At 45.2% G+C, this 24,127-nt stretch overlaps 1 protein-coding gene across 5 annotated transcripts in view; it reads right to left on the bottom strand.

Annotated features, from left to right (window-relative positions):
• The window catches only part of LOC135915669 (uncharacterized), a 226,883-nt gene that overhangs the window by 4,748 nt on the left and 198,008 nt on the right, over positions 1–24,127 (bottom strand). For 4 of the 5 annotated variants that reach the window (XM_070521764.1, XM_065448799.1, XM_065448801.1 and 1 more), the window contains 8 exons: positions 21,663–21,878; positions 17,612–17,638; positions 14,371–14,523; positions 10,085–10,241; positions 8,417–8,579; positions 5,066–5,184; positions 2,211–2,358; positions 1,213–1,380 (listed from right to left, as the gene is read on the bottom strand). In XM_070521764.1, the coding sequence (XP_070377865.1) occupies positions 1,213–1,380; positions 2,211–2,358; positions 5,066–5,184; positions 8,417–8,579; positions 10,085–10,241; positions 14,371–14,523; positions 17,612–17,638; positions 21,663–21,878 (1,151 nt within the window). The remainder of the gene's footprint in view (positions 1–1,212; positions 1,381–2,210; positions 2,359–5,065; positions 5,185–8,416; positions 8,580–10,084; positions 10,242–14,370; positions 14,524–17,611; positions 17,639–21,662; positions 21,879–24,127) is intronic. The other variant, XM_065448800.1, reaches the window with a different exon arrangement.

The following is a 24,127-nucleotide window of genomic DNA, read 5'->3' as shown; positions in this document are numbered from 1 at the left end:
TTTTACTTGGGTTAGAATGTAATGTAGATAGCTTTCCTTGTTATCTATAGTTGGCTACAGTTTACAGCTTATAAAAGGACTATTATTCAATCATGGGAGTTGGCAACGCATTTCTGCAATCACGTCATCAATCTTTTCCAGGCACTTACGTCATGTGCTCGTATGTTTTTTTTGACATATTGCTCACCTACGTTTGAGGCCTCAGGCGGGTGTAGGTGCAAGACAAATAAAGATACATTACAACAAGCAAATAGCAAGCAACACAACACGCTATCATATTAACCTAAAATAAACATATGCCATAATATCAGGGGCAGAATACTTGGAAAACAAGAAGCACAAGCGCAAAGGTCTTAAACTAAGACGTACAAATAGTACAATTCACGAGATCATCAAACATCCTCAGCATCGAAGAACGCTTTTACATGTAAAGATGCATAGAATGATGGATATCACACACATGCATGCTACTAATATAAAAGTGAGAAATAAATGCAATATTACCGTGAAATATGTCCTTCAGAAGATGGTACAGCATTTGTCATTGCCTGCCAAAAGGACGCTAATGACGTACATTCGAGCTAATTAGTAAGGTAGACGTTCCAGTTGGCGCTTGTACGAGAAAAAAAAAAGAAAGACTTTTTAACGTGTTTGTTCAGCATAAGTTTCATAAACTTTATTAGACTGATAAGCCTGCGTTGGCCGGTAGTTTTGATTCCGGAAATTGTCTCATCTCGTTCCAGAAGCTTTGTTCATGGTGAGCGCTGTTCAAGAAGCCTTTTCAGGTCACCTTGCTCATTTTCTTCACGCTAAGCTTTGTTCAAGAAGCCATGTTATGGAAAAAAGGAATCGTTGAACTAATTGGTTCTGCATTGCTCACGAGGACACGTGTACGTTCTCTGACGTACACGTGTTCATCCTGCGACGCTCTTGTATATTATTGTGCGCATGCGTGACCAGGTGATACATATAGTAAATGCTTTCTCCTTGCGAACCAGTTGGGAGTTACCCTCGTCTTTGCTTTCCATTCCTTTGTGCACTGTCGCTTCTTGGCCTAATTTTCCTCATCAACCTTGTTATGAAAGCCTTGTTCGTTTTGCGTGTGCACCTGTCTACGGTGTTATCTGACTCGTGTGTTCATTGCTAAAGCACTCCTTAGCGCACGGAACAAGGAATCGCTGTGTGTTTGACGAAAGCTGCGCCTCGACTCACCCTTATCCGATGGTATCGCTGCACATCTTCGCTCAATCGAATGTCCGAGACGAAGTCGATGTTGTCGACACTGCTGCGCATGTAGTTGATGGACGTCGTGAGCGAGAAGCACAGCTTCTGGTGACCCAGCACTTGCTTCCAGTGCGGAAACTCCGCCAGTATGTCAAGCTGCGGATGAAAAAAGCAAAAAGCAAAAATTTGGTGGTGATTTAGCGGTAGATACGAGAGAGATGCGTCATCATTACGTCGCACCTCTCTGAGGTCCCGGATCCAGGATATAAAGCGTGTTCACTGCGTTGTTAATTGTTGTTCAGGAGCTCACCTGACATCCGCCCACCACGCTTCGGAGTGGCGCTGGCTAACACTACCAGGGCTTGATCTATCAAACACAAAGGTCCAAGTTAGCGGACGGATCGATAGCAGTCGCCGTAGCACAATTGGTAGTGCAATGCACGCGTAATTATTATCTAGATTTCCATTTCAACCGCAGCTAACTTCTCCGGTGCATTCCTTGGCTTCATTGTCGTTTTCTTATATACAAATACACGCTCTTCTAAACCCCCTATCCCCTCCCTACCTATACCACGTGACCGGCCTCCCAGATTAAGTCGTCGAGTAACATCTTCCAGCTCAACCTCTCTGCATACATACATACATACATACATACATACATACATACATACATACATACATACATACATACATACATACATACATACATACATACGTACGTACGTACATACATACATACATACATACATACATACATACATACATACATACATACATACATACATACATACATACATACATACATACATACATACATACGTACATACATACACGCTCTCCCAGCCCCTCTCTGTCACTACAGTCACTACACGTAGCCGGCTGCCCGAATTCCACATGCACTCTTTTCCACTCTGACACTCCTAATGGTAATGCATTTATAGTTATAACAACCAACAAATATAATGCAAACGTAAACTCCCACTCACCATTCCGCGGACGCCTGAAGCCACTGGTCTGATGGGGTTTGGTGGGGAAGCAGCCTTGTACTCAACGTTGTTTCCTCCTCCTCGGCTCAAGATGATGTTGGACTCATCAGTGCTGTTGCTTGTGCTTATCCCGACCACGTCGGCAGGCCTGCACGTGGAACCGCGAGATCGCGGAGATGTGAGAATCGTGCTCTGGAAGGCCAACTGCAACGATATTTCCATTCCGTTTACATACTGTATATATGTTTATGTATATAACATCTTCTTGCTCGTGATTCGTGGTGCCATGTGAGTTCGCGATTGTGAGGTCCTCGTTTCGAGCTGCGTGCACGTCCATAGTTTTTTTTTGCTCTTTTTATAGAGCATTTATGTTCTAGGTGGTTTAGGTTACGTAACGCAAGGGCAGAGACGATGGGCATATATATTTTCGCATTCACACATACATATGCATTGCACTTACCACTAGTGAAAATTTGCACAGAATGTGTCATTGAATGAAAAGGGGCCCCTCTCTTTTGAAACCTCACCACCAAGATGGGGGGGGGGGGGAGGGGGCGCCTCTCTTTTGAAACTGTGCTATCGCGACGGGCCTCTCCCCGTATTAATAGAATACTAGAAAGGGGGAGCGGTTCCGGCGCACTCACTCCCCCATTATAGTACACTACATAAAGTACACTAATAATGATAGTGTAAAACATGGCGAATGATGCTAAACGTATAATAATGTAAGTTTATGCGTGTCACCCGAAACACTAGCAGTCCTCCTGTTTATCTTTTGAGCAACGTTGCACTAGAATCCGTCACATTTTATAAATATAGGTGTTCATATATCATGTAATCTATATAAGGACAATGCACACGGAAAATATTATTAAAAATGCTATCCGTACGCTAGGATACTTACGTCGCAACTTTTCCACTGTTCTCTCTTCAGTTAACCAAATACTTTACAAACGTTAATTCGACCAAATCTTGAATACGCTGCCTCTTTTTGGGACCCTATGCATGTAAAGTTAATCACCGCCCTACAACTTGTTTAGAATAACTCGACTTGTTTCATTCTCTCTAACTACTATCGCACTGCTAGCATAGCACTCATGAAAGCCAGCCTTTCCATTCCGTCTCTAGCCATGCTTCGAAAGCTTAGCAGCTTGAATTTATTTCGCAGCCAATACTACCATACCATTCTTCACGACAAATTTATTCTATCACCGCAATATATGTCCCATCACATTGATAATCACCATAAGGTAAAAAATTGTGGGGTTTTACGTGCCAAAACCACTTTCTGATTATGAGGCACGCCGTAGTGGAGGACTCCGGAAATTTCGACCACCTGGGGTTCTTTAACGTGCACCTAAATCTAAGTACACGGGTGTTTTCGCATTTCGCCCCCATCGAAATGCGGCCGCCGTGGCCGGGATTCAATCCCGCGACCTTGTATTCAGCAGCCTAACACCATAGCCACTGAGCAACCACGGCGGGACGCCATAAGGTAGGTATTCCATTTTGTAAAACAAAAACGTTTTCCGAATCTTTTCTTCCGCACACAGCAATCGAGAGGAAACACATTCCTGCTGACATTGCATCAATCATTGATTACCAAAGTTTTCGCAAGACCCTTACGACCAATGCTTAAGTACATGCCTGTTTGAAATTGTTATTGCAACTCACTGTACCTTGTTGTTCTCTTTATGTTTGTATTTTTCCCACTCCCCTCTATAATACCATTCTCCTTGAAGGTAAATGAATGAATGAATGAATCATTAAACAAAGAAATAATAATAATAATAATAATAATAATAATAATAATAAAGCTAATTTTGTAGTAAACAAGAGGGCTATACTTTGCTGCGGGTGTAAATTTTTAATAGAGCCATAATGGTGTTCACCCATTACACCGCTGCCAAACATTTACAGCAACAGTGAAGTATAGAACGCACTCGGCAAATGCAGTAATAGTTGTGTGTTTGTCTGGTTGAGCTCTGCGCCACCAGGGTGCTGCACCGTGCACGCAGTTCACGCTTGCGCTCCCGCTCACCCGGTATTCCCCCCGACCTTCCTGCATTTAACGAAATACCGCACACGTTAAAACCCTAATAAATGAAAACGCTCGCACAGGTCCGAAGGAGGCAGATGGTAGGGAGGAGGGGGTAATAGTTGGTGGTGTATGAAAGCCCACATGTGCTATTGCCGCGGTGAATGATTCAGGAGGCAGGGTAGATGCTAAGTCTGGTATTTCGATTTTTCCCCCTATGTTGAGAACCAAGAAAATGTTCCGTATTCGATATATATACAGAAATACCGATTAAGAAAAGTGAAGTGGTCGATCCCGTGCATATCAGTGAATCGGCGGTAACCGAAGCTTTATTTTATGTACACCGAAATGTCTTTATCTTCCCTTCTATGTACCTCAGTGCTGCTCTATTAGTCCACGCGCTGTCCCCATTTTGTTTCCTTCAATTCTCTCTTTGTATGTCTGAGTATAGATGACTTCCTCAATATTATGCGGTCGTCTTTATTCACGTTTTGCCACTTACACTGCTTGCCTATTCGAGCGCCTCCCGACTGGCACATACCGATTGAGAGTGAATGGTTAAGAACGTTTGCCTGCTCAGTGGCTCGTGCCTAGTTGTACATAATCAGTGTCCCAAGTTAACGAGGTATACACCCAATGGCCCAAGTTACCTTTGCGAGTGTACACCCAGAAGTACATACTCAGCGGCAACATGCTCAGCAGCCCATATCTTTGCATAATCGGCAAGACAGCAGGCGAAGGAAGGAGGGAGGCGAAGAGGCAAATGAATCTCTGCTTCAAGGATTACTATTGTAGGAGCAACGCATCAGCAACGCACTTGAGTACATCTCGCAGCATCGTCTCGTTGACATACATGCTTCCCCCAGGCCAAATGGCGGCAGTGTGAATGTAGGCCCAGTTGGGTTCCAGGATCGGATTGTCCCCCGACCGGAAAGCCTGCGACCAAAACGCTCGTGTGTAAGCACTGTCCGCAACCATTGGTCGGCCGCCTTTGGTAATGAAATATACATCGTCTTGCTAAAGCGCGGCATCTGCTCCTGCAAATAGTTTTAGCGAGATGATGTGAACACGAGAAAGGCGAAGCAGATGCTTTAGATTACGCAAAGGTAACGAATCACACTCCGTACGCATATTTGGCGAAGGTAATGAAAAAAACTAAAATAAAGTCCGCGCTGAAGCTGAAAAAATGGCTGTGGCTTAGGTAAGGTTAAGCCCAGGATGCGAAGCATACTAGCCTTTATTTTAGTTGTTGAACCACTGTTTAGCCTGGTGAACTGCTGTTGCTTGGCTATATTTGGTTCGGCTAGACGAAGAAACAACTCATGCATTACTTCTTCGCCTTCAAGAGTGGAACGCGACAGCGTTCCCGTCGACCCGCCAAGGGGTGTAAGACAATGGGCTACAGGGCAGCGACTACGCGCCCCGCATTGGACGCGGTGAGCGTCGAGCAAAGCAGCGTTCGGCGCGGCAACGAAATGTGCGCCTGAGCAAGAGACGCACGCCTTAGAAACAGCGCGTTTCTAAGGCAACACCGCATTCACTAGAGGCGCTTTTGTACCGCTTTGAAGCGTTGTACTCGTGGCTCAGTGGTAGCGTCTCCGTCCCACACTCCGGAGACCCTGGTTCAATTCCCACCCAGCCCGTCTTGCAAGAGTTGAGCCAAAGCCACTTCTCCTCTGTCGTGACGTCACGGTGTCACGTGATTTCATGGTCACCGCCGCGCCTGAGGAGCTGGGTTGAGCCCTCGTAATATGCTTCGCATAAAAGAAGACCATCGATAGGTTCTCCACACTAGGTGGATACCGGCAGAAATTAAGCCATGCTAGACAACTCTGGGAAACTAAAATACAAATTTACACTCTTCATTATCAGTATCATGTTTATATGTCCACTGTAGGACGAAGGCCTGTCCCAGGAATCAATTACTATTGTGTCGTGCCAGCTGAACCAGTCTTATGCCTGCGAAATCACTCGTTTCAGCGCATTACCTAATTATCTTCCGTCCTTTGCGGCACTTTCCTTCCATTGGTACCCATTCTGTAACACTAATAGACCAGTGGTAATCCACCCCGCCTACTGCATGGCATACCATGTGCATGTTTCAAAATGCGAATTAAAATATCGGCAACTAGTATTATCGACGGCACTGCATTTCTGTCTCTTAATGTGACGCCAAATATTTTTCATTGCATCGCTGGTTGTGGCGCCCCGTAATTCCTCCTCAAGCTTCTCTGTTAACGTCCAAGTTTGTCCAATATGTTGTTACCGGTAGAATGGAATGATACGACAAATTCTTATTTTCAAGGGTAACGCGGTAAGCTGACGCTGTCGGCAGTGACTTGGTACTGCCATTCTGCATCTGCTCCAACTAACTTTTTGTCATTTGTACATTTTCTTGTCATGATAAAGGGACCCCCGTAAATATTTGCCCCGGCAAAACGTACCCTTGCGCCTGTTCTAGAGATTGACTATGAATTAGGAGTTTTCCTTCTCTTGCCAAGCTAGTGAACATTGCCTTTGTCTTGTTCGCATTAATCTTCAACCCTACTCGCATACTTTCTCGACTAATGTGCTCAATCATATCTCTAAAGTAATCAGCAGCGTTGATGAACAGGGCAACCCTTGATTGACGACTGCTGCCGACAGGCAACATACCAGAAAAAAAGTTTTTATGCGTTGCCTATTGCAATCACTCAGTTCAGCCCTTGGGCGCGGCCGGGCAGCCACCATTGACCTTTAGCGCAACGACGTGACGTGACGTCACGACAGCCGGAGGAAAAGCTGGGCCCCAACTCACGCAATATGCAACGCATTCTTGGCTTAACCAAGCTAAGCCAGGCCATTTTTTTCCTTGCTGAATTTCGGGACTGAGTACAAATTGGCTGGCCAAGTGCCTTTGGCCGACACTGAATGACATGGGGCAAGCGTCATTTGTTGGTTTTATGGCATGAATATAGGATGAAGAAAAAGAAGTATGTGGGGCCCGTGACTCGCCTTCTTTTTTGGAAAGTACGGTCACAAGAGACAGAGTGATGATACCTGGCTGTAGTGGTTTCACACACTAAATTTAAAGCAAACGAAATGTGCACATACGACGAGAGCGGTCGGTACAAAGACCGAAACGAAGCCTTAGGTGTGACTTGAAAGTGAAACTCATTTCCACTTTTCTTCATGGGTTATCCCCTAGTGCCATTAGTTAGCGCCATTCAGTTAGCGCCATTTTTCTTTTTCTGTGAATATACTTATTCTTGATGTGCCTTGCACATTTAGATGTAAAATAATATAAACGTTTTTTTGTAGTACCTATTTCTACCACCAGTAAAGGATTAACTGCAATGAGGGCATGCGAGCATTTCGCAGGTTCGCATTCGAATCGGGGCATCCGAGTTGGCGACGAAGCTAAAGCATCTCCGGCGCAAAACGAAACCAGCTATTGCCCGAAACGGAAGTATACTGCGCACGTATACGTGTATGCTGTTAGATATGGAGTTGTTTCCTGCGATTACTTCGAGTTGCCCAAACCACTTCGAAACGAAGCACAGCTAATTGAGGAATGCAGAAGCAGAAAAGCACATTCCAGAGGAGCGCCCAGGCAAACAAGTTGGAGGCCACAAGACAGGTGCAAACTAAGACGGCGGTAATGCGCCGTGACAGCCAGACGTGCCGGGAAGGTCCAAGCGTACCTCTTCATCACCTTTGAAGAAGACAATTGCTACCGCTGAGGGGCCGTAGCACCGGGAGCAGGTGAACCCTCGGACAATGGAGCATGATCGCCCCTTCCCTTCTCCTCCTATAAAGAATCGCATTGCACCACTGCGAGGCAAGACCGCAGAGAGCCGCCGGGTGTGACAACGCGATACGGGCGCCAACCATTGGCTGAAAGTGGCGTCATCTGAGCGGACTCTCCGATTGGTCGAACATGACGCGACTTCCAGTGCTCGAAGGGTTTATAAGAAGCCTTCCAGAGAGACCAGGACAAGTCCCTGATTCCCTGATTCCCTGATTCACCTCTCTCTTGCCGCGGGCCGCAGCGTCCGAGTTGCTGCTGGCCCGTAATGACTGTACGACTGGTACTTGACGCTCACCTCTCTGTATATAATGTAGAATAAATACTCCCAAGTTTGGGTTTTCATCCCGAAGTCCGTCCTACAACCCCTACAATGCGTACCGTGCCGAAAGCCTCCGAGCGTCCATGGCCCCTGTCATTGGCGAAGATGGAGTTGATCACGGCGAACCCGTCGATGTCCGTGATCTTCAACCTATCGCTGAAGTGGCTCCGCAGCGTGTCGCGAAGGGCATTCCGGAAGGTGTCGCCATTCCACAGACCCGACCTGCCGGATTCGAAAGAGCGGAAACGCACGCGTTCAGTCGCGACGAGAGTAAATAAGGCGGCGTTCACACTAGAGCGAAAAAAAAAAAACGCGCGGGAAGTTCAAATGCCTCTGGCGACAAATTTTGCGAAAACAGGCAGGAACGCGCGGCCGCAGTTCGATTGAATCGGTGACATATTTTGGTGTTTGCAAAAAAAAAAAGGAGCACGGAATAAATGTGACTTACGTATTCATGTGACCCGCAACATGGCGGGCTTTGTTTACTGCTTCTAGATGCCGAGAAACATTTAGGAGCAAAGAAAAAAATAGAATTCTAGAGTTTTACAAGCCAAAAGGACGAACTGATAAAAGGCAAGCCCTATAGTGGCGAACACCGGTTAATTTCTGACCACTTGGGGCTCTTTAACGTGAAAGTGTATTCTACTTCGCTACTAGTGAAAAATTTCGGCAGTGGCGAATTGTGACACAATTGCGATGCTGCTAGAGTTTAGACCAGCATCCAAAAAAGCGTACTTTCTTGATGCAATATTAGCTCTGTGTTTATGTTTATGGCTGAACAACTCCGGCCGCTAACGTTTATGCTTCCGCCCATCCAGCAAAACGCCCAGTCCGCCCAGCTTTTCACGAATAGCGGACACCCTAAAACTCCTTAAGGCTATTTGTCTACGTACTAAATGCGCTCCCATTTGGAGGTGACTTCGGATTGCCATCGGTCTCGGAGAGCCAGGACACCTTGAAGACGCGCCGGGCAAGCAATGTTCAGTCTCTCACAGTGATTCATTTTCTACTAAAACAACACGTAAGAAGCTGTTTAGGTTAATTATTACACAGAAACGTGTTCTGTTTAATTAAGAGAACTTTTTATTGGATGTAGAAGTATCAGTGGGCTGCTAAAGTTGGAGGATAGACAAGATTCGCGCTCGCTTTGGAACAGTTTGTCGTCTGTTCTTACTTTTGTTCGCTTGGTTATGCCTTGTAGGGGAGTAAAGTTCAGCGAAATATGCAATATGGGTGAATCAAGACCTATGAAAATTTTACATTTAGAACGCGTTACTTGTGTAGGCATATCTACGTTTCAGATGAAGCCCTTTTGCCACACCAGCCAACACAAGCCCGACAGACACATATACCGTCATTCCAATGACAGCACCGCGCCCCTCAGGAAACTCCCATCGACAGTGGCGCCACATTTCTCTCTAGGTGTTATTTGTGAAACTCTATGGGCATTCCAACGCATACCGCAGCGCAGCAGTGCCATATTTCACTCTAGGAAATATAGCGAAACTATGTCTGTCACAAGATACGCTTCCTCCGTTCGCTCGGCTAAGTGAACGGACGTCGCTGTCGGTGCATGAAAAGCTTGACCGCCCTGCGTGTCCGCTTTTGGAGCGTAGAGGGGGCAGTGCGATTTCGTGGCCGGAGCTTGTGCTGAACTATCACTTTGGTCATCCAGTGTAGCTGTGCCCTGTAGGACAATTTTTGTATCGTCACGCCGCAACACTCACATGAGTCGGGTGAACGTGGTTCCCCACATGCCGAGCAACCAGCGCGAGTAGGGAATTTGGAGCTTGCTGTTTCTCACGTAGTTGTCCAGTATCCGGTAAGACAGGAACCGCTTCCAATAATCCTCCGTGTCGTCGTAGTACAGCTTGACGGTGCCATCTGCGTCGCGCAATGAGTGCAGCCCACGGTATGCTCTTTCTAAAGAATACGGACAGGGAATTTCGCCATGTGTATTCAAGATGATAATGTGTTACGATTAATCGTTGACCTCGTACTGTGTGCTCGCTGTATTGCAATGTACTGCTCTTTTGGGTTGTTGTATAGTGTCACAGTATTGAAGCGATAATGCTTTGTTGGCCATGTAATAATGCCCCAAAGTTCTATTATATATATATGTAGTGATCTACTGCTTTGTTAGTTCTGTTCACCATTCCTACCTTGTTCTAATGTGCGACAGATAATATCTTCAAATAAATAAAGTAATAAGTAAACTGTACCGTAAAACTACTGCCCTTCGCAGAATACTTGGTAACCTGGAACGTGAACGTAATTAGACAGGTTGGTGGAGCCATGTGATGGTGCAGCGTTTAAGCGAACATAAGGCCATCATTCCAGCAAACAAGCGTATTCTATTTAGCCTCCGGTGTAAATTTTCAGCAGCTATACGTTTTCGTGAACACGCAGCTTTCTTTTCTTCTTCTTCTTCTTCTTCTTCTTCTTCTTCTGTGGCAGCCAAGTAGCAAGGAAAACGTGTCTAATGCATTATGGTTGGACAAAGTGCCACAACATGTCTTTACCAGCGTTTTCCCGTATTTCGTGCAGGTCAATAGCTTCGCGGACAAACTGAAAAAAAAATCTGTTATGAAGTTTTGGGAGGCTTAGCTCGCTATTATGCGGTACCTGCTTCAAATCACAGAATTGGCCCAGGCACTTTCATCTTTATTAGATGGGACTTCTCGAAGCTTCCCGAACGTGCTCTCAAGTGTGTCTTCTCCAAATAACGAGGAATTAAATCCCTATTCGTCGCGGCGTTTCTGGGAAAGACTCTATTTTTAAACTGCGGTTACGCAGTGCAGAGCAGACGCCCACGTAGAGAGGCTGCGACTTTTGCGGACAGCTTAGCTCCGAAGCGAAGGCTACGGAACCGAAGCCCGCCTTCGGCACTGCTGGAAGCCGACCCACCATTTCATTAACGTTTTTTTTTTTACGCAGGAAATGTCGAACAGGATCATTTATTATTTAGCAGAACGTGATTTGTAATGATTCGAAATATTCGCCAATCGGCTACTGATATTTTATTGCGTCTTCTAGTTCCCCATTTCCGAGTTTTCGTACATGCGAAAACGTTGCCCGTTGCACGCGTTCCTCCTAGACAAAATGGCTGCTGTCTTACTCGCCTGCTGTCCTACACGTCAGATCTCCTGGGAGACTGATTGCGAACTTAAGCAAACAGATTGCTGTTGAAGCACGCAAACGCAAAGTGCTCGCAACGTGTGAGCGGAAACCAGGCGAACCTGTTCGAAAATCACCGCCATCAGCGTAATACAAATGAGTGAGCGAGCTGGGATTATGCTAGGTCGCCTCCAAGGACGCCGGCGTTGGTTGCGAGTTGTCTTCAACCTACACTATGTTTCCGACGTTAGATAGAACGCCGTGGAATTAGCTACGAAAGAGTTCGGTCGCAACAATGTATCACTCCACAAGTTCCATCCATGCTTCGCTGTGCGCCAAAGGCACCTGCTTACGCGGGCATGCACGCAAGGCTGTCGCGACGGGCGGCAATTAAAAAACCCCGAAAAGAAAAGCAACGAAAATAAAAGTGGACTAGAACAACGCCTGGGCAGCCGCATACCAGATTGTGCTTATCTTCAAGGATTAAAACTAAATTCAATGCTTAGCCCATATATAAAAAAGTCAGTTTCGTACTAGTGAAGTAAGAAAACAGCGAACTATTTCTAAAAGCGGACGACGCCACTGCAATAAAATCTCGCTAGCCTCCACAGCGTTGCACCTGGTGTCTGAAACTGGGCATACAGACTAGATTGTACTGCCGGCGTTACAAGCACGATTGGGTGCATCGACTCTGCCTGCGTTGGTCAGAACTTGATACACATGGGTTATCTGCTAGCTTCGAAATTCGAGCTAGGTTTCTGCTTTTACTGAAGGTAAAGGAGCTCTGAAATGTCGGAGAAACCAACACAGAAAGCACAGCCAAACTTGCCCTGACTACAATGTAATACCATTTACGCCATGAAGGGTCCGTATAGTCTTTGCAAATCACTCTACAACTCACACCCTTACATCTGTGCAAGGGTGCAGGTTATGGCCAGAGAACAGCCAAAGGGTGCACATTGGTTCCTTAAGGGTGTAAATTGGTTGACAGTGCTTTTCGCGTAGAAATCTTGTGCAGAAGTTCCATCTCCGTTCACTTAATAGTCAAGAAATATATCCCGCAAACGTAGGCGTCTCGCCATGCCTCACGTACTCGTATTTCTGGCCATGCGTACAACATTACATATACATATTAACATACAACATACATATTAACGAAGCCGTGCGACAAACCATGTGGTATTAATCGTGAGTGGTGTGAGAGGGAACAGATCGAATCGGATTTTCAGGAACTACCGCAACTGATCCGCGGCTGCTAACATGACAAGTTAATAAGGAACAGGTAGCTTTGCCATTAGACACTTACTTATTTGCTTGTTTAGAAATGCTCCTACCTCAGATATGAGACACGGCAGCAGTGGGTAAGTACATTAATGCAACTTACAATCCACATGTCACGTGCAAAGGAACTTCCTTTACAAAGCGCTCATGCGGCAATTCTAGGAGATACACATTTAGCCATTGTGTTCATTTTTGCTATTTATTTGTATCTGGATGTAAAACATAATGTATGTGCACCCATATACTCAATGTGATTTGTTAAAAATGCCCGTCCTGCTTGGACCACGTCATGTGGTCTGCAGTATGTATAAATAAAATAAATAAATAAGTATACAGGTTATTCTACGATTCAATGGCAAATGGTAAGAAAGAAAATTTGAAGCTATCGGAGTAAGATCGGAAGGGAACATTATTCAAGGGATTGGCTGTTCGTGTTCTACGGGCAGAAGAGCTAACAAATGACCCACGCACATCGATGAAAACAGAAGCATGTACAATTTTGTGCAACACTATAATCCTTTCACACATGCGTCTATGTGCCAACAGCTCAAGCGATAACAGGTCAGCATGCTGAGAAGGGAAGAAATTGCGATCATATCGGTTGCAAATAAGTTTAACAGCTGTCTTTTGCGCAGCATCAAGCTTTGATACATTAGATGCGCAGTGAGGTGACCAGAAAAGAGCTGCTTAGTCTAGAGTAGCTCGTAGTTTGCATTTCTTGGTTGCTGATATTAGGGTACTTTTTAAATACCTCAGTCGCTTTAGCGCCGTGGAACGAATTAAATCAACGCGTCTGTGCCATTTTAAGTTAGAAGAAGGAGTTACACTAAGGTATTTGAAATTGCTGACGTAAGTCAAAATCTGTCATTAGCGCAGGTGAAATTCAGGGTTCGTTTTTTGTTTGAAAAGATTAGAGATGCTGGTTTATTGAAGTTAATTTCCATTTGGACACCAGTTCATTATTGAGCATCTCCTGGTGATTGACACTGGTAATGTTAGAGTACAAGACAGAGTCATGTGCATACAAACTTAGCTGAACGGCAGTGTTAGTAAGAGCATTCAAGACATCATTATCGTAAATAACGAGTAAAGGTGGTCCCAATACGGTGCCTTGCGGGAAACTGGAGGAAATAGCAATGAAGATGAGGGCTCTTGATTAGTCTTTAAAAAAATAGCCTTTCATGTTAGGAGCAGGTGTATTGCCTGTTTGCCTTTTTCTAATGGAATTAGCGTGTGTCCTTCATTATTGCTCTATGGATTAGGCGGCAGTGGTGCTGTTGGGGCACCGTGAAATTCCACATTTTTAAGTTAGACACCTTGACAGTTGCTGTTAGCGTCACATTGTGGCTATGGCCACACTGATTGGCTGAAAACTCAAACATGACGGAAACTGAAAACATGCAGATCTTGCACTTGCCGTGCTGAATTACCACAGCGGTGATCTGCGTGGTGAGTTACCTACTGAAGCGCCACATTTGCCTCTAGTGACTTTAGAATAAAACTGTAGGTGTGATAACGCGGCCTTTGAGATCCGGTGCTGTGTGTGTGTGCAACACGTGCCACCAGATCACGGAGGCTATGGTGCCAAGCGGGCATCAAGAGCACCACGGCTCACCGAATTGCTTCTTCTTTTCGAACACGAGTGGGCCCTCATCTTCCGTGGTCGAGTACACGAAGAACCGGATGTACACATAGTCCGTGCACTGGGGTGCACTGCGGGGGAGTACACGTGTCAGGTACTCGAACACGCAAATAAGCGTGAACGCACCTGCGAGTGCAATGATGAGGGTAAGGTCATTACGAGTCATCAGAAGCACGGCAGCCCGGATGTGTCAATGGCGCCATACGAACAATACAGGAATGTACGAGCTCAGCGAGATTTGCGGTAAAATTTACTATGTAACAAATACAGAGCCAAACCAGAAACACAAGCTAGAAACTGGAGCGTAGTGAACGCTAAACCAGTAGCCTTTTATCTCAGTAGGTAACGAGCTTGGTTCAGCAGTAAGTTCATCGGCGACTGAAACAGTTTCCGAAAGAATGGGTACTTTACTGTTTTTTTTTTCAGGAGAATATTTTCATCAACCCGAGAGTAGTCGGAGCTACAAGGAAAACCCAAACAAATTTCTCAGAAACCAGATTTCTGACATAGTGTTTCTTTTGTAGCTTCGACTATTGTCGGATGGAGGACAATTTTTCCACTAGCATTATTATTCCTCCGCCTAGTGGGCTCCAGCGGAACTGATCTCCCTTAATTTAGTTTTTTTTTCTGAATTTTTTGTAGCATTTGTCATTACTGTGCAAATTTCCTTTTTTGTACTGCTTTCTGTTCAGTGAAGTTTGTTGGTGCTTGGCACATTCATTGAAAGCTGTATTGCTGGTGTGCTGAGAAGACGCAAGAAACGACGACGAAAAGGGCACTGACTAACATTTAATCGCATTTTCGACAGACATTCGTTATATACACTCAAGCGTGTACATTACGCCTGTAGATACAACCATTCCTAGTATTCAGTTCTTTAGACCCGTCATCCATGCTTCGGAAGTGCCATTTCACTATCTGGTATTTTAATTTATTTAATTTAATTATGGGGTTTTACGTGCCCAAACCAATTTCTGATTATGAGGCATGCCGTAGTGGAGGACTCCGGAAATTTCGACCACCTGGGGTTCTTTAACGTGCACCTAAATCTAAGTACACGGGTGTTCTCGCATTTCGCCCCCATCGAAGTGCGGCCGCCGTGGCCGGGATTCGATCCCGCGACCTCGTGCTCAGCACTATCTGATAGTGTCCAGGAAGCTTCGCTTCCCAATCTACCACCTTGATTACTTGTAGCATACGTGCCCATTATCTCTGTGTCCAAGCAACAGCGTAAGCTGCCAGACACTGCAGTTAGCGATTTGCGCTGTGTAATGGAAACGTATCTATACCAACAAGTTCAACTCAACCTAACTCTAAGGAGAAGTAAGAAACAAACATGAAGTGCGCGAACTTAAGAATCTTGGAGAACACCTTCACGTGGCCGCACAGCAAAAAAAGAAAAGAAAGAAAGAAAACTGCAGAGCACGCAAAAGCTCAAGAATACGTCTTAGCATACCGTACTGTAAGTATATACGTGGAGTTTTTTTTTGTTGACCATATAGGATTTTTAAAATCCATAATTATAGCCCTCGAGCTTGATTACTCGAAAGGGCGGACGTCAGTCACTCGAGAAACAGAAATGCATATTCGACAAATTAAAGAAAGTTCAAGAACTAACGAAGTTAAAACGCCCGTTTCCCGCGCATTGGGGGCACGTTAAAGATCCCCTGGTGGTCAAAATTAACCGGGTGTCTCCCAATACCGCATACACCATAATCAAATCGCGCTTCTGGCGCGTAAAACCCCAGAATTCAATTCTTCTGAAACTCCTTTTACTGCGTTGTCTTCAATCCTGCAGAAAATTTTCTTAAAAACGATTACTTGACCATATCCGACCCACTTGCAGGCAGGGACAAAACTGTCACGTGATATGCGAGCTCATGCATTACTGCGGCGTCCAACGAACTGCGAGCACCTGGTGTCCATCCAGACATGGCATTACGTATGCGCGTGCTTTGTGCTGGTGTGCCTGTCAACACGCCAGCTTCTAACAAAGCCTGCTGTCGGAACTACGATGAGTTTAAAAAGATTACGCTAGGAGAGCGGCGCCTGCTTCGGCCATGGTCACGTGGGAGAATGCATCGCTCGCACTGCTGGCAGTAACAGACACCGCTCTTCTAGCGTAATCTTTTCACCGCATCGCGATTCTGATAGCAGGCTTGTTAGAAACGGGCGTGTTGCCATGCAAACAAGCACAAAGCACGCGCATGCGCATTGCCGTGTCTCGACGCCAGGTGATTGCATTCGCTCAGAGAGAGCAAGAAAATAGCTTGCCGCGCGCTGTTCCGCAATGACGATGCATTTTTTTCTTGGTGCAAGGGCCAATGGTGGCGAAAGAGCAAAGATTACGTGATACTTTGTCTCCATGTGTAACTGGCATATGTACGTGGAACTAGCCGTGAAAGTGGTTTAATGATATTGTCGCCGACAGCTATAGCTTTCGAGAAAAGTGAATCTAATTTGATATAGGCCGCTGTGGCATGACAGACGACCGAAGGCACCCGTGAAGTGCGTTTTGGGGCGCCACGAGATGACATAAAAACGGAGGATGCATCGCCCACATGGCAATCCACCGTGCGATGTCGAATCTTCTCTGTTTATGCAAACAATAGCCGTTCTTAGCGTTCGAAACATGAGACGCTTACTTTGCGCATGTAGCTGTAGGTACCGCTTGCTGCACGTAACAGTGACTATAAAGCAGTAAATTTATTTTTCCCGTTCGTAACACGCTAGTTGTCAACTATACTAATAAGAAGCGACTCGAACCCGCCGTGGTTGCTCAGTGGCTATGGTGTTCGGCTGCTGAGCACGAGGTCGCGCCATCGAATCCCGGCCACGGCAGCCGCATTTCGATGGGGGCGAAATGCGAGAACACCCGTGTACTTAGATTTAGGTGCACGTTAAAGAACCCCAGGTGGTCGAAATTTCCGGAGTCCTCCACTACGGCGTGCCTCATAATCAGAGAGTGGTTTTGGCACGTAAAACCCCATTATTTAATTTAAGAAGCGACTCGAACAGCGATTATGGCACTGAGATGTCCTCGGGTCTTGAGAAGTTAGAGAAAATTTATATAACCTGCGCAGGAAGGCACGCATTAATTCTCAAAAGACTCTTCAAACAAAAGTGTTGTGAGAGAATACCGCTTGCCGAAACTCCTTATAATATTGGCTCTTACTGGAGCAACGAAAGGCGCGCATTGTATTTGTATACTTACGGTTTTCGTAACCTCGAGGCCCGCGAGCTTTAAAGAAAGAAAAGACAAAGAAAAGAACAAGATCACGAAGACGGATAGCGCACAGACGCCAAAAAAAAAAAGAACCAGATCACGCACTAAAAGAAAAACAAAATAGTGAAAGAAGGCACGTCCCACGCAATGCCCGAGTCTATGCATCCGGATAAATGTTACAAATATTTATTACTTAGCTACCAAGACATATAGTACCTGCGTAAGATATGGGAGGCAAGTTGTATTCAGCACGCTAGGTGAGAGCACTTGAAGTTCCGTACTTATGAGGTCAAGTCGCGGTGCCTCTTTCATTAACGCAGGGAACGATCTGCTTGATTGGTTCGAAAGGTTAATGCTAACGTCACGGATAAGACCACCAGCGTGTTTTTATCTCTGGTATCATATTGATATATGGCCCCACCACTACGTTGAGGGCGTAATCGACTAAGTAAAGCGATATAAATTTCTCCAGATCTTTTCTCACGATTCAAGGGTTAATGTAGACTGATGCAAGCCCTCTGTCTGCTTCGGTTGTACAAATTTAATTTTATCAAGGCATGTGCCGCCTATATATCGACGCTCCCCTTCATTTATCGAAGCAGTGAGAGTCTGCTATTGTTCTCGCCTTACTTGTGCTGATGGTTCTCTTCGCGTTTTTCAGCGGCGTGTCTGCGTTTGTAACCATCATTATGGCGCTATTGGCGCTTACGCATAGAAAATTTACATGCCAACACTTTGACTTTACCTGCCTGAGGTGCCGTTAGAAGCGAAAGTTCTGACGTGTGACGTTTTTCATAAAGAAGGAAGAAAAAAACGAAGGGCTGCTCGCAAGGGTGACTGGCACGTGTCGTATTTTCTCGCTGTCGTGGAATATGCAAGAACGAAGGCGCGAAGCTCTGAGCTCCATTCCCCCGTATTACCCTTGCATTCCCACCGTATTTATTTCGTTTATTTCATTAGGAGGCCTGTGAACTTCAGAAATAGCCATGCGACAACAACATAAGTATAACGGATTTATGCCGCGATTTGCTTCTTCATACACGAAACAGGTGTGCGATTAGTGGTACGAATTTGTAAACGAATTTGTACGAATTTGTAGGTCAGGTACACCCTGATGTCCGGTGCACCGTACGAACAACATTGCAGATTGATTGCCATAATACTCCGCAATGATACACTGCATGCTCTTTGCGACGTCGTCATTGGCAGGGATGCCGTAGCTGCTTGTGGTGTTGTTTTTCGTCGACTACCTGATTCATGCCGCATGCTTTATTCTGAATATGCGCCACACTTGAGGTTCAACGTCATAGTTGCTATACACAGTAGTGAACGAGAACATATTTCGCATTTTGGGTAATGTGAGCTGTACGTCTCAGAAACTGGGTGCTGCGTTATTCGAGACCACTAGCTGAGGGGAATAGCCCCTTGGACACTCACTGGCTCGTTATGTTATTCGCACCGCATAGCCTAACTATAGTGCGCATAACTTGCGTGTTCCAAGAATCTATTGCAAGGAAACGGTACACTACATAAGGCGGCACGTGAATATGTGTGTTGGCTGATGGGAGAAATTTGAGTGATAACTGGTGAGGTTATCCAAGTGAGAGTATTAGCAGGCTCCTGAAAGTCTAATATATCACAAGGGATGAAAGGATAAGCAAAAAAAGAAAAAAAAAACTGGCACACAAGTCCACTACGACACAAATTCGAAAACGAAGGTAACAGTGAGCACCATGAAATGAACAAAATGGGAAGTTGAGCCTTGTGGCACCAAGAATAAGCAAAACATTATCTATCTCTATCCTTCTGGCTGCAGCGTGCACCCCTTGTTTGGTTTAGGGAGTTTTAGCGCGCCTGGTGTTCGGGTAAAAGCAAACGGACTGAACATTCTGCCGGATGGGCGGAGGCGCCTACGTGAGCGGCCTGCATGGTGCAGTAAACTGCTGGCGCAGAGCTCAACCAGGGAACACAGAGCTAATATTTCAGTAACCAAGTGTATTCTACTTCACTGCCTGTGTAAATTGTGGGCAGCGGCGTAATCGTGTTGCTGTCGAACATTTACACCTAGCAGCAAAGCAGAATGCACTTGGTTAATGCAACGCTAGCTGTGTTTGGTCTCGCTCTGGGCCACCAGATGGCTGCACCGTGGAGACCGTTCCCGTATGCACCTTCGCTCATACAGTAAAACGCCCAGTCAGCATGCGTTTACCCTAATACCAGAGAAGCTAAAGCTCTCCAGTATAACAAAGAACGACTAATAGCTTCGAAATATAAATAATTTCGCACAAGAAACAACAACAAACAAGCCTCATTTATGTCATCCACGCTGTTTTCGCGACCATGACGACGCATAATTTGGCACGAATACAGTTTCATTTTCTCTCACACAGCATTTATGCGGTAACGACGACGTTATCTTCGTGCACTAAGGCGTTGCATGTTATGGCTTCCGAAACAAATATGCACACACGCCACCTCTCTTGCCAAGCACCGTTGTTGAGCGATGACACGGTGCTTCACGCATCGGGCTTGAAAGTGAACGTCGCTGTATTAGTGTGAGCTCGAGTCCTAGCGGTTGTGGCAAGCAAATCTTTAATTTTGAAGCTTGTTTCCCTAACCTCCGCTCATTCTAACAACATTATCCTGATGCGTGGCAAACATTTCGGCGTGCCGCTTACATTGCAATGCCTTCGAATATCATGATCTGTTATATTAGCAGTTCTTCGTACTTTACAGATAACTATGAGCCGGATATTTATTCTAAATGAGCTATATTCTCAGGCTATATATGCCGTTATTGCTTGATTAGGCGAAGCCGACATGCGCTTGTTACCACAGCTGCCTAGTTCAAACACGTACCCTTCCGTAGAAGCTAGTTCGGTAGGTTTGAGTTCGCGTGTAGAGCTGTAGCATTGCTCTATTTAGTTCGTGTACTACGCCTTTAACAACGCCTTCTGGGATTTTGATATACGCATTAATCTTGTAAATGTCTTCTCCTAGTCAAATTTCCTAGTTTCCCGATCTTCGTGGCGGGAGCTTCGTTCCTCGTGACCCACGTGCCCGCCGGGCAGCCCGAAACGGCCTTTTTACTTTTTGCCATTTTCTGATGGTGCAAGCGGAAAATCGCAAAGAGATGAAACTGGATGACGAAAGCAAAGAGAAACGGTACAGCTATGACGAAAGCAGCGGAAAAACACCCGAAAAACACGCGGCATTACGTAGTTAACGAGAGTGCAGAAGGCGGTAGCTATAAGAGTGCAGGACGCAGAACAGCTCCCCCAAGAGAAACAGTCGCAGCAGCAGACGACACCAACGAAGACTATCTTAAGTATTGTATTCCAAGGAAAAGGCCGCAATTCTCCTAACTAGCCAGAGAGGATGAGAAGATCACCTGAAACTTTCTAAATGGTCGCAGCTCGTAACAGCGCAAGCAATAGGCAGAACAAATGGCCAACGATGAAGTTACAGCACAAGCGCGAAAACAAGAGGCCATTATAGTTAGCACGGCAGACACTGAACTTGCGCTGAATGGCGCGACTTTTATTAATTTTTTTCACGGCGGGATTGGGGCAGTTATTCGGGAGATTTACGGCCGGGTTCTTAGAATGCGGAGGACTGCTCGAAATGCGGGAGACTGCCGTACCAATCGGGAAAGTTGGAAAGCATGCAGGCGCCTTTGTGCCAGCAGATAGGTGGAACCTAGCTCTTGCAATTACAGTTACGTGCTCTTCAGTTGCCGTCAGCGTCAATAGACGGCACCATCATCAGCAATGCTACACCCGCCTGTCTCTCCTTCCGTAAGCATCAATACGTGGTGGCCAAAACATAGCTACCGTTGCTTGCTTTCGGCTCCTGCAATCACTTCCGGTGCCTTCAAACAACAAACGCATGTCCTCCGAGATTCGCCTTCGCTACTCTGAGAATGCAGTCGCTGTGGGTGTGATTTGGGCACCACCTGTATCTATGCCGATCGGCGACATTCTTCACAGCTTACAAACGGGCAAATAAGGTTCTCGTAGGAGAAACCTCGGCAACCCACTCGACATTGACGTAGCTGGCTTCGCTGTCTTCGCAGAAGAAAGGGAGTCTGGCGTAACATGCGTGCTCGAGCTAGCCTGCGACGACATCGCCATCGACACCGACCGGGCTGTCGCTGAGGTAGGCATTGGTAACGGAGTGGACGACGGTGTTGTGGTGATGACGTCACCGCCCGTGCTATCTGCGCCACTGGTGTTGCTCGTGGTGGTGGGCGCCGCTGGGGAAGGAAGGAGTAAAAGAGAATGGACTTAATCTTCAGGAACAAATATAAAAAACAAAAAAGCAGTAGGAAATGAAAAAAAAATAACAGCGGAATGATTAAACGAACACGCTAGGTAGCAGCAAAGAAAGAGCGAATGATATCAGGAACAGAAGAAAAAGAAAGGATATACTGAATGGAAACGTAAGTAAAACAGAAGTAATGAAAATGTTAATGAAGGTAAAAAGAGTGGATGCTTAGAAATGTAGTCATTGATTTGCTGAAACTAAGAGCGCGAGAAGAAAGATTCGCGAGGGGAACATAATCTCCACAGCTCCCCTGAGAGGTAAAACATGGCAGGCAGAAACATCGTTTTAACGTGGAGGGATGACGAATGAATAAAAGTATGAATATGTAAGAGCGTCGGCATGCTGCCTATGCTGAAACATTTTCTAGCGAAACAAAACAACGTTTTATGCTAGTTTTCGCGATTTTCTGGAGGAACTAGGTTTCTAAGAATGTTTACATTTTTAACAATTGTGGGACGCGTTACGGGACGATATGCTGAGGCATATTGAAGTGTAATGGTTAACTAGTGGATAAGTGTAACTTCATATTGTCAGGGCATTATATGAAACGATTACAAGGCCACTGCCATGGGAGCACCTAAAACGGCAGCCACTTCTCATTGAGAGATAATGGGCACGGTGCTATAGGTGACGTGTGCCAAAAATTTGAAGTTTGTGTGTTGCATGTGTTTTTTTTTTGGAAATAATTACTCAAGACTAGTTTTATCTCGAATTTTATGCGTTAGAACGAAGCGTGTAACTGCTTTTCCTGCTTTGCTCGGTTAAATATGCAAAGTACGTTACTCATTTTTTGTTGAAGCAAAATACTATTTTGCTAGTTACCTACAACCAATGTTTGTTCTGTGCAGGGTAATTGCAAACATTATTGAAGATTACTTATTCATGCATTCCACAGGGTTATACAGACGTTATCAGCAACATTTTGTAGAGCTTTAAAAGAACTGTACGTGACACTGAGTTCAGGTTCGTCGAAAATTGGAGGCATGTTAAGTGTAAGATGCGGCAAACATTTTACGTTTCCGGCTTGCTCATAAGCTCTGCAAATAATTACTGAGGCCTCCACCTTTTCCTACTTTCATGTGTTATATGCGGTTGGGAAGGGTTTTGAGAAAAAAATATTCCTCGAAAACATTATAGGCGGACAAGGTTTCAAAGGTGCCAGTCCTATGCGGGCAATATTTTAAAGCATCTGGTTTAACTAAATGCAATAAAGATTGCCACTGAAATTGCTCTAAAGAAACAGCTTTGCTGGAAATGGGTTCGCGGTTGTGAAATGTCAACAGGTGTGCGACGTCTCTTGCGAGTCGGCACCTAAATTGAGAGTTTCTTTGTATGCCGTATTTTCGTCAACGAAATTATGCTGCAGCGTAGACTTGTTGACGCTGCCGCCTTGCTAGCTCTAGTTCCACTATAGGCACACAGAATTGCATTTACAGCGACTAACGTTTTATTTAGTTGTTCGCGTTAAACTGGGGGCAACAACAATCCCTAATATACGCGTATCACGGCGTTCTTTCTCCAGCGATAACTGTCGTGCAATGCGAAGCAATTTCTAACGCGCTATGGTCGAACAAAGTGTGAACAGATGCTACCAGCGTACCGGCTCCAGTTTAAGGTCACGGTGCTTCAGTATTTTAGCTGTCATAGCACTGAAACTGACTAAACCTAATAAAGGAACTCGCATACCCAACAGCCTCAACATGATCACGCGAACTTAAAGCGGAACATGCAAGTTTCCGCACAGAATCTCACGTGGTGATATGAGATCATGGATATGGGTAACATTGTTTCTCTATTAAGGCTGCTGACCACAGCAAATTGCTGCAAACATTGTAATTTTAGAAGATTACTGACACAATTTTTTAGGCTATTCTTTCTGGTGTTAGTGAAGCTAACTGACCGCGAAAGTTTAGAAAAATATACTGAAAAGCTTCATAACACCCCAAATAATTTGCTATAATCACTTTCCTAGAGCAATTTATTTTTTTGTGCGATACTGATACTGGATTGCAGAACGCAACTATTGTATATTAAGGGTGCTTCAAGGCCTACTACTAAGTTTTCCCGGTTTAGAAACGTTATTTTAAGCAAAAATATTAATACTAGAAACTGTCAAGGCAATACTCGTTTATTTTATATCCCAACAATTTTTTACTTTGTAAACTGACTTCTTTATTC

Source organism: Dermacentor albipictus, chromosome 7 (assembly GCF_038994185.2).
Source record: "Dermacentor albipictus isolate Rhodes 1998 colony chromosome 7, USDA_Dalb.pri_finalv2, whole genome shotgun sequence".
Lineage (NCBI taxonomy): Eukaryota > Metazoa > Arthropoda > Arachnida > Ixodida > Ixodidae > Dermacentor > Dermacentor albipictus.
The sequence above is the reverse complement of the archived record's forward strand: the minus strand, read 5'-3'. Positions and strand labels throughout refer to the sequence as shown.